Source organism: Brienomyrus brachyistius, chromosome 7 (assembly GCF_023856365.1).
Source record: "Brienomyrus brachyistius isolate T26 chromosome 7, BBRACH_0.4, whole genome shotgun sequence".
NCBI lineage: Eukaryota > Metazoa > Chordata > Actinopteri > Osteoglossiformes > Mormyridae > Brienomyrus > Brienomyrus brachyistius.
In genome coordinates this window covers 24,396,151-24,407,554 of record NC_064539.1, presented here as the reverse complement: position 1 = coordinate 24,407,554, position 11,404 = coordinate 24,396,151, and the positions used below count along the sequence as shown (strand labels likewise).

At 44.2% G+C, this 11,404-nt stretch overlaps 1 protein-coding gene across 1 annotated transcript; it reads right to left on the bottom strand.

The window, feature by feature from the left end:
• Nucleotides 1–4,529: 4,529 nt before the first annotated feature.
• Nucleotides 4,530–7,865, bottom strand: car15 (carbonic anhydrase 15). The gene is given in 10 exon segments (XM_049018990.1): nt 4,530–5,470; nt 5,629–5,812; nt 5,907–5,973; nt 6,105–6,197; nt 6,443–6,585; nt 6,914–7,046; nt 7,048–7,091; nt 7,270–7,299; nt 7,576–7,637; nt 7,757–7,865. Coding segments are annotated over 10 exon segments (990 nt in total). The 5' UTR covers nt 7,777–7,865; the 3' UTR covers nt 4,530–5,256.
• Nucleotides 7,866–11,404: the final 3,539 nt, after the last annotated feature.

Sequence of the window (11,404 nt, the reverse complement as noted above, 5' to 3'; positions counted from 1 at the left end):
AACCACATTAGGTCATTTACTCACTGGCGCAACGTTGCAGGAACAACTGCATTAACATTTTTGCATGTCATGACTCACACCATGTACACAAGTTTAAATGCTTTGCAGAGTAGAAGTAAACAAATTTGAAGCTTATAATTCGTTTTGGACAACATAACTAATACAACAGATTTTTGGGCTAATTCAAAGTGAATTGAACCAAAACTAAATAATATGCGAATGAATGAAAACCGTGAGAAATTTTCATTTGGGAATTTGTCCCCAGCAACCAAGAAAAACTGTAATTTATGCAGAAACATTTCTAACATTTGTTTTATTGTTGAAACAAATGACTTTATATATACCAATATATTTTTTGCATTGAATCTAAGTCAGAGGTGTACATGCTGAAAAGTCAAAGTAAGTAGAGAAATGGATGCCAGAGCTGGATAGTATTCACACATAGGCCTACTACTCACAGGACAGCAGTGAAGAGCAGTGAAACAGAGGAACACCAGTTCAATGGATTTTGAATCCAGCCATTTTTTTCTCCCTATTTTGTCCAGCTTGCTGAGCTGACCGCATTAACAGTGGCAATCACATGCTGCCAATCAACAATGTTTTTTGTTTGTCACACCGGTAGATGAACTAACAAATAAAATGGTTTGGCATTCCTCTACTTACGACACTATCAAGTCTATCATGACATCTCCATTGTTTCTGAAACGGTGCTACAAATGTAGTATATCGATTAATTCTTGGGTGGTAATGTCTTAAGCATGCACACATAAGAGTGTTTCTATGATGAGTTTGATTTATAACTGGTACGATGCGTATCTCAGTTTACGCAGTTTTACAAATCTGACTTTTACTGTTCGTACGAACATTGAGTTTTCGTAATTACATTTATTCTTCCACAAAACTTGGATAAATTACCTCCACGATGTGCCTCATTTAAATAAGACACAAACATTTGCATACAGACTTTAATATTTAGCTGTAATTAAACAATATGAAGGGCATTTTGATAATGCTACTACAGAAATCTCTGTAATGATTTTATTGGGCCTGTATGTGAAAGAAAACAGGTGAATAAATGCAATAAGCCCTGGAGCCACAAAGTTCAATGAGTAACTGGTGCTCTTACGTGTGTCTTGGGTTAACTACACAAGGTGATATTCATGCTCACGGTTGGTGGGTTCCTGGAGTCCGATTCAACGCTCAGTGTTTCCGTAACTCGTGTCTCGCATTTCGTGGGATCGGCTCCAGTATTTTCTGTGAAGGGCCAAACGTCAGCTTCACCATGTCATTTTAATGATTATATTCATGTCCCCTGAAAGCTACTGTATGGTAATGGACTTACAATGGACAAAAGCAAAAATCAATAGAACCAGTATGATTTTATATTGAACTTAATTTATATATTATTAATTCAAAGAAATATTTCTGGGCAAAACACTATTCAACTTCACAGAACTAAGCATAAAACTTTATTTATTTTTACATGATTGTGCAGGCCAGTAAAAATGGCTGTGAGCTGGTTTTTGCCCAAGTCTGTATTCCCACATTCCCAGTGTCTCCTGCTTCACCTTATCCTTGTGTCCTGTTGCCTTAGAAACTTTGAGCCTGGAAGCAGCCTGCCTCGCAGTGTAGCCTTCTGCCAGCAGAACCAGGATCAGACCAAGATTTAACAATGCAGATTCTTCAAAAATATGGAGTGGTCTCTCCATGTTTTCCAGAGCTGTAAGTGAATATCTGGAGAGCCAAGAGAACCACGAAAGAGAGGAAGGGGGGGTGGGGTCCATTAGAGGCCCCGCGGGATTTCAGAGTGAGCCTCAATCACGGCCCGTTCATCAGGCTGACTCACCATGACTCGGTCAGGAATAACCTAACTGTGAGTCACAAGTCAGTGTTGGGTTTCCCTTCCTCTATTTGCTCCACATGTATCAGCTGAACCTGAACCTCACACTCATTTCCTGCTATCTGAGTAGAATCCTGGACATCAAAAGGTTCCACCTGAGGTACTTCTGTCTTCACTTGACTCTGGCCAGTTTCGTCTGCTCTCAATACAGGGAACACATATCATCTAAACCCAAAGACAAAACCTGCCATAGTCAGATCGATTTATGATCGATTACTTTCTTGGAGACAGATTCAGCAAGTCTGTGTTTTAGGACTTTCCTAGTCTCAGTATAGTAGACAAAAAACTCGTCACACCATGAACTTAACTTCTTTTAGTCATGTTTATATGCGTAAGACTCAGATCCAAACACTCATTCTAGAAAAGTTAGGTCTCTTCCCATTTAACATATAGCAAGGGGCTTCTTTTGTTGTATTGCTTATGGCTCAGCAGTCATTACGACATACGTCCACAACTCCTTGCTGTCTATCAGCATACCCAGCATACTGCCGTATCCAGTAGCGTCCGCCAAATCCTATCAGCTGTACCGTTTTCAGCTGTAGTGTCCAGTATGATGCTGAGAACTCGTGTCTAATGCCGTGCTTATCAAGCGGCAGCTGAAATTCCTTTCCTGTGAACTCAGTGCCGCTATCTGACCTAAAGCACTTCACTTCCATAAGGGAGTACATCATCCAGAATCCCTTCAGCTGGTTTCACTGTATCCCTCTTAGCTTTAAGAAACACTGCACCTGATTAATCGTCAGCAAGCGGCAAAGCATTTTTAGCTACTGGGTCAGTTGGACCCGTCAAATCCAAGGGCTACTTTTCCCTGAGCATTTGGTATGGCTCTGAACAATTTTCCCTTGTGTACATACCTCACAGTTCGGGTGAGACATCAATTTTTGTTTATGTTCTCTCAAGCATCCGCAGCTGTCACACCAGCGTGTCCGTTTTCTCTGATGCTCGTTCGGACATGTTCTCACCTTGTGCACCTTCTCCAGGCCTGTGTTCCTCTCTCCCCCTGTCGGACTTGGGGTGGAGGCGTTCAAGGTATTGTCCTGAGCTAGTGCGATACTTCTCGGTATCTTGAAAACTCCTTAGCTTGGTTTTGAACTCGCGTTTGGTGGGTTCCTGGAGTCCGATTCAACGCTCAGCGTTTTGAACTCGGCAAATGTTTCCATCACAAAATTTCTTTTTTGTCACCTTGCATCATACGGATAATAAATAGCTTAAATGACTTCCAGAGGCGTTGCAATTAGGACCCCATTGGTAAATGTATCTGCCCGAATTGGATACTCCATCACACTCATTTGCAGGCTTCTGCAAGGACGTTAACTCTGAACAGGTGAATCACACTGGGGTTTCTTTTACCTGCATAATATTCCTTTAAGATTTGGAGAGACTTTCTCCCACTGTCAGTCACTTCTTTCATTACTAGGAACAGGTTCGTCATCTAAAAACTGAATCAGCTCTATATACACACTTCATTTTTCCTGGCGTCTTCCACCTCGCCGTCCCCATCAGGCTCGTTCAGCGCAGCCTTTCATCCCCGGCAGGCACAGGTGGCCTAGAAAATCCGTCCCACAAAGCTCGTCGTTTCATGTCACCTCCGAAGTACAGTCCATGTCACCAGTGTTCTGCATTCCTCCGGGGTCCATACCCTGTTGCTGCAGCCATATTTAGCCCATAGGTGGGACCACAAAAGGTGACAGGAGAGGTTCAGGACCTACAGAAGGTTAGAAACTCTTCCCATCGGACCAAGAAATTAGTTGACCTGGTAGCTTAACGAAGGATAAATACAGGCCTACGAAAACAATTAAAAATTGCAAATTTGTCAGGGTTGTACACCGTGTTCTAACTTTGTAGAGGTAGAATTTGCACTCCATATCACATTGAGCCCATGGGTCTACACAATGTGCAATTAACGACAGATTAAACCATTCATCTCACACCTGTGGCCAAGCGCAAGTCCAGCTCTCTCTTTTGAATAGTCAAGATACAGCAGTGGATATTAAACCTTCCCTTATAGTCCATGAGGACCATATTGCCCTGAATATAATATGACCCCAGCACTCTTTGGCGCCTATTTTTAGAAAAGATTCTTGAAATACCTAATTATTTTGGCAAGAACATACAACTTAAACAGCAACCACAGGAAATCAGATTACAATACATGTATTAAACCGTAAACATTTGTTGAGGGGGGGGGGGGGGTACATAATGAATGTTAGAGACTCCAGAACCCTTGAGGGCACAGAATATTTCTCATGCAGCAGACCCACAAGAAGAGGGTAAAAAAAGTATCAGGAGGAAGATTAAGCCCTATAAATGCTACGACAGCTCTTAACATCAATGTTATGATAGTTAACCGATAGGGGCTGTCAAATGTTTAGCAGCAGCAGCCAGGGAAGCCAACTTGCATGGCAGTCAGAGATTCACGCCAAGCACACGCAGTGCCAACTCTCACCAATCTGGAGTGACACTCATGCAAGAAATCTTACAGCAAATCTATTACGGCGAAGAAAAAAAAAAAAAAAAAAAAAAAAAACCACTTTCTCCATATCTATTTTGCAGTAATATGAACCCCCATAAATGACAATTTAGGTTATAAAAAGGACACGACATTTATCAATACACTGGAAGCACTAGATTCAAACAAAGGCTTTTATTTTCCCCATGACAAACACCAGGCCACAACAATAAAAAGGAGAAATACAAAAGTGCATACAAGGATGTGTGGTTGGCTGTGAAGCATCACCGGAGATCTGTTGCTCTGGTAAACCGGACAGATCAATGGGTGAACCTCATGCTGAGAAATGGAACAATGGGATCCCCAGGCACTGTTAGTGAGACACCTTGCTACATAGCAAAGGACATAGCTAACAATTCCTGACCCATGGCTTCCAGTGTTCACCTTTGATGCTGCGTTGGCGTCATACATGAAAAAGTTCTCTAAGGAGAGATTCCACAAGAAAGTGTTACCATTGCCTTGTGGAACTCTAATCACAGTCCGGAGCCATCAAAACGAGATCCAGGTCCTACTGCCATGCAGGCATCCACTTGCCAGAAGAGAGAATACTGATGATCCTCACCCTGCGAGCATTTTTAATGCAGAGTGTGGTATGAGAGTTCCACCTACTACAAAAAAGTGAACAAAAAGATGGAGTCACAGCTACAACAATAGCATTAGTGTAAATCGTTTGGAAGGTTAGTATAGACTCAGCCATTCTACTACTTTCAACTTAATGTCTTATAGTTCCACATTTGAGCAAAAATGAGCAGGCAACCAGAAATTCCACACAAAGGCAGTGCAGCTTCATGCCATCAGATGACGGCGTGAAATCGCAAGTCAAGCCCACCAAAGGGCATTACGATGCTTACAGTCGCCAAACAGCTAGCGGGGGGAAGAGCAAAAGGGTCAGGCTGCGGTGGGACGATGGCATAGGAGTAGAGGAAGAGACCAGCCTAGCATCCTTTGAGGCATATACTGCCCACGAAGACCTCGCTTGTACGTCCCGGAAGTTGTTTTGCAGTAGAGCTTTGTTTGCACCTTCCTCTGTGTAGTACACGCCGGAGGGTGAAGGCATCAATCTGGGGGGGGGGGGGGGGGGGAAGCCAGCACAAGAGCTCAAATCCTAGATCTAGCTCAGAATTCATCCCAACTCATCTATGGATCTGCCGGGTACAATCTTCCGGTGGAGAGACAACCGTCTGACACAGGGAGCAGAGAATTGGGAGAAGCCACAAACAGAGGGGAAGCAAAAGCACGTACCTGTTTCTGCGAAACGTAGATGGGGGCCTCATACACAGTCCATACAACAGCCTCACTGCAAGGGGGAGTCGTCAGACTTCCATGGTAGCGATAATACTGGGACATATTTTGCATCGGCAGAAGAGAAATCAGTGGAAAAGGAGAGATGGGCAGAGTTGTCCCTGTAGGGGGCAAGAGGCAGGTAGGAATTGTAGAATAGGTAGCAGTAAGGTTATACTGCACACTCCAGACTGTATCCATGAGGCCTTGACTCACCTTTATATTTCACAAAGGCAACCGAATCGGAGATCGCACTAAAGTTGCTATTGTCCCGGTCTGCTACCTGCCAAATGCACACAAGGGTTAGCATGACGTCGTTTTAGCGCTGCATCTACCATAGGTGGAAATTTCAGGTTCAGAAAGTACCAAAATGTAGACAAAAAAATAAAAAATAAAAATAAACACACGACTCACGTCGATTAAAACACCAAGCACTGCAAGGCCACTTGTGTCATTCAGAGCAGACGTCAAGTTTTGGTGGGTGGTTTTCATGCTCACAATGTGCATCTGGGGAAGAGGCGGGCAGGGGGTTGAAGGGTCATTTCAGTTCATTCTGCATGACATTATCCACTCGATGACCAAAACTGTCGATTTATCCATCAACTTGGATAAATGGGTCAAGAATCCTTCCCAAGTTCTACCTCAGTTCAGTTTCACTACCTTGGGCACAAAACCAGCTACAGATAGCTCATTATGGCTGGAACGGCCATTTTTGCTCCATGTTTTGTATTAGGTACAAGAAGGGTAGTGACCTCCATTGGGTATCGGCGGCCATTGACTGTATGCTCAGACCCATTCGTAGATGGGCCGCCCCAGTGGAAGTGAAGCTGTTGGGCCTGGTACGTGTCGGACAATCCCCCGCCACTCACAGAGAGTCCATTAACTTCCAACATTACTATAAAATAAAAAAGGGGTTTTAGTAGCTGATCAGCATCATGACTGCAGAAGACTTGCAAATACAGACTGGGAAACACATTCAGCAACACTACTGGTAAAGAAATTGCAATAAAATATTAACTATGGCCAGTGATGCTAAAATGCCTTAATTCGGTGCATTGACCTACATTAAAAACTATTTCTTATGCTGTGATATAAAACTGTACTGTTATGGAAAAAAAGATGGGGGCAGGGGTCCTTATGTAGGTTTCACCAGCAAGCAGTTTTTCGACTAAAATTATACGCCGGCAGAGGATGTCCTCCACTTTCGGGCATCTCAAACTCACCGGTATGCCCGTTATTTTTCAAGGTCCAATTTCCCGACGGAACGGTGTCGAAGCCCCGGAGGTCCAGGGCTCCCAGGGACTCCTTCCTAGTCATCTTTGAGTCCAGATTGATCGGAGATTGATGCGAATTGGTGCCGGGGAAAGCATTGCGCAAAGCTGTTCCCCCACGAATTCGGACCTTAAGAGAGAGAAAGACGGCACCAAACCTTCAAAGGAGTTCTGTTGAAAACTAGGCAACCCACAAGAGGAAATTCTACACGAAAGCAGATAATCATAAGTATAACTAAGTCAGTTGCGTAATTCAATCAGTAACAAGAATCCAAACACATGCAGAAATGAAAGGATCAAAAACTTACCGCAATGACTGTCTTCATAACAGAAGTCAGCTAAAAGAAAAAAAACACATTTTAAACGATACACGATCTCTGATTTTTTCCTTATCCATGAAGACGAAAGTGTGTGAAGGAATTTTATCAGAATAAACACACAATTAAAATTATGGCCAGACGTCTGCAAGTATATTCGCTTACTTCGTTACACGCCGCAAGTAAAAAAAGAAAAAAAGAAAAAGTAAACTCTTTGCTTTGCACGCATCCATTGAAATTCAGTGTCGGAAGAAGAGAGCAGGTGAACAGAAGGGAAAGAGCGAGAGAAAATCTCACCTGCAAACGATTTTTCAATAAACGCAATGAAAAAAAGCAAACTACCCCAAAAATTCATTATCCTGTTTTGTATAAAAATACAAATATGAAAATTAAATCAGTTACTACTGTTATAGCAGTGTCCAAAGTGTTAGAAAAATTACAAAAATTCTAAAATACGATGAAACCATGCAAGCCTTACTTCTCATTTGAGATTTTCATTCTTACCCAAACACTTATCTTAAAAGGTAGAAATAAATGTACTGGCTAAATTATAAAATTTAGACAGGCTTGAAACAGCTGAGCTTGCTGGGGTGCGTTTTAAGCAGTCCAGATAAATATTCAACACGCCCCCAGCCCTCCCCAATAAGACTGTTCATTATTCAATTGGCAAAATTTAACGTCCACGCCTCACTCCGTTTACACTCCGTCTGAGATCAAACATTAAGGCAGGCTTAGCTACACAATGTTTAGTTGTGTTATTGCGGCAAAATTCATCGAAACAAACATGCACTGGATGCAAAGCAATCTGTCATCTTATACTGATGATTAAAGTTTTGGGCGAATTCACGTATTGTGAGACATCAGATAATGTGGGACAGATAAGATTAAGTTTTTTTCCTGGCTAAAGTAAGTCCAATTAGAGTGGCTGTTATCGAGAGCTGGTATAGAAAGCATATGGTCTAAAAAACAAGATTTTATTAGTCTGAGGTTGGGGGCGTTGCAAGCATTTTGCGGGAACATTCCTCAGAAACCCCAGGTTAAGGTGAATGACGTGTTTTTGGTTGTATTGATATTAAAACTATAAATCTGTTATAAAAATAAATTGCACTTATTTTTATATATTTATTATGTCATACTAGTGCGGTAAAATAAATAATTTAAATTGACTTTAATTGACTTTGAGTTAACTTTTTAAAAAATGTTCATCTGTCCCACCGTATCACACTAGGGAAAGTGGGACGGTGCGTTCTAGGTAATGTGGGACAATATTATAGGCTCTCCCAAAAGGGGAGGAACCTCTGGGACCCAGGTTCGAGTCTCACCCTGGGTCACATGTGTGTGGAGTTTGCATGTTCTCCCCATGTCGTCGTGAGGTTTCCTCCGGGTACTCCGGTTTCCCCCCACAGTCCAAAAACACGCTGAGGCTAATTGGACTTGCTAAATTGCCCGTAGGTGTGCATGTTGTGAGTGAATGGGTGTGTGAGTGTGCCCCTGCGATGGGCTGGCCCCCCATCCTGGGTTGTTCTCTGCTCTGTGCCCATTGCTTCCGGGATAGGCTCCGGACCCCCCGCGACCCAGTAGGATAAGCGGTTTGGAGGATGGATGGATGGATGGATGGATGGATGGATGGATGGATGGATGGATGGATTCTGATGCCAGGACCAGCAGCATAAACAAAAGACTGACTTGCCATGGGTGTGTGAGGGGAAAACAAGGTGTGTAATAACCGAAGCGGCTTAAATTAATCTATATGATCCTAATAATTGTGACCAGTGTCACAATGTGATTAAGGCTGGAGCTTTGGATCTGAAGAAACTGGGCCTAATGGACGCCACCCCCCAACGACAAAACGTTGCTTCATTTGGGTGTGTTAGATGACTTACTGGATGGCATCTGCACACCCGTCACACCCCGCCACACGCTCCAGGGTAGGATGTTGTATGGTTCTGGAAATTGGTTTTTTTTTCATAAACAAAAACTAAGTTCTGCTTAACTGAAGCTCAATTTTATGTTTCAGAAATATAGTGCATGAAACAACGGACCACAGGCCACTGGTGAAATTAACTGAGGAATGCTGCTTAAAATTGTTGGTGATTGCTATAAATACGATAATTACAATGGGTGATAGTCAGTGTTTGTAAATTGGATGAATGTAACTGAAGAGCTTATTCACCAAGAAATATGCAAATACCTGTACAATTAGGTCAAGAAACTGCAAACCTGGGGTATCTTTTCGGCTGGAAGTTGCAGCAGGTGAGCGATGCCGGGCTGGGGTGGGGCTACTGGTGGCCCCACAGCTTGGTATATTAACAATGGAGTTTACCCTGGTAACGAGAGGGCTGTCTGCCTGCGTCTTCGGAGCTTCGGGAATATGGGGGGAATATGGGGTTCAGGGCTCACTACTGTGGCCGATTCGGTCCCTGTAAGAACGGAGCAGAAGCTGGGTCCACAGTGCTGGTAATGAGTCGGACGTGTTCCCAGTGCGGGTTGGGCTGCGCCAGGGCGGCCCTTAGTCATCGGTCCTGTTTGTAATATTTATGGACAGGATTTGTAGGCGTAGCCAGGGTGTTCAGGGCGTCCAGTTTGGTGGCGTCAGGATCGCGACGCTGCATTTTGTAGACGACGTCGTCCTGTTGGCTTCATCTGCTGGGGACCTCCAGCGAGCTCTGGGGCGGTTCGTGGCCGAGTGCGAAGCGGCGGGGATGAGGATTAGCACCTCCAAGTCCGAGACCATGATTCTCAGCTGGAAACGGGTGGATTGCCCTCTTCAGGTCAGGGAGGAGGTACTGCCCCAAGTGGAGGAGTTCAAGTATCTCGGGGTTTCATTCACGAGTGAGGGTTGGGGAGAGTGAGGGCTGGACAGACGTATCGGAGCGGCATCTGCAGTTTTACAGGCACTTAACTGGTTCGTCGTGGTTAAGAGAAAACTGAGCTGGAGAACAAAGCTCTCGATCTATTGGTCCATCTTTGTCCCTACCCTCACCTATGGTCATGAGCCATGGGTAATGAGGTTTCTGCACAGGGTGTCTGGGCTCTCCCTTAGAGGTGAGAAGTTCGGATATCCGGGAGAGTCCAAATAGAACTGCTGATTCTCCACGTCGAAAGGAGCCAGTTGAGGTTGTTTGGACACCTGCCGCGGATGCCTCCTGGGCAGCTACCCGGAGGGGTTCTCCGTGCATGTCCTACAGGAAGGAGGCTCCGGGGCAGACCCAGGACATGCTGTAGGGATTAAATCTCTCGGTTGGCCTGGAAACACCTCAGCATTCCCCCCCCCAAAGAGCTAGTGGAGGTAGCTGGGGAGAGGGAGGTCTGGGTATCTCTCCTGAAGTTGCTACCCCCGCGACCTGAACCCCGGATAAGCAGATGGTAATGGATGGATGGATGGATGAATTATTTACATATAAAAGCTGAACATTTTCCTCTGTTATGAATATGAACTGCTGACGGGGAGCCTCTTGCTTTATCAAAAGTAAGGTTTTGTACAGAATAAAATCGATTTTTGAAATATGCCGTAACTTCGGTTAGTTCCTTGTCTCATGAAAGCCAGCCACTTGCCGATATCACAATGGTAACGTTATTTCTCTCACAATAAATTACTGTCACACCTTGCCCCTCAGACTTTTAGCCCCGGTATCCTCTGCACCAGATGTCCGATTCCCCTCAGTGTGGTGATGGAAATCGTTCCATTATATTACGATCATTTGACTAGGCTATCACATTCCAAGTGTGTCACGGTAAATGGGGCAATCACTGAAAACTTCCGTTGTTCGGCAGAATTCACGCATGGACTTGGCAGCACTCAGAACAGAGCAGACCTCTAGCTGCCTTTTCCAAAATGGTCAGTTTTTATTTTGGAGTACGGGCGGACTTCTGTGGAATTATCATCACTTTCAGGTGATGCTGAAGGGGAACCTCTTGCTTGTTGGGAGGGATTTCCGCAGGAGAGACAGCGTTTCAGTCTTTCGCATAAACATGGGGAGTTTCCGCTACTGAAACGCAAGCTCTCGTGTTGCCCTTTCGAGCGGCGTGGGGGTGCTCAGGGTTTAATCAAACCCCACGTCACATTTTAAGTTGCCTCTGATTTCCACAAAGGAAAATCTATACTGCGGACCACTGACCTAAAGAA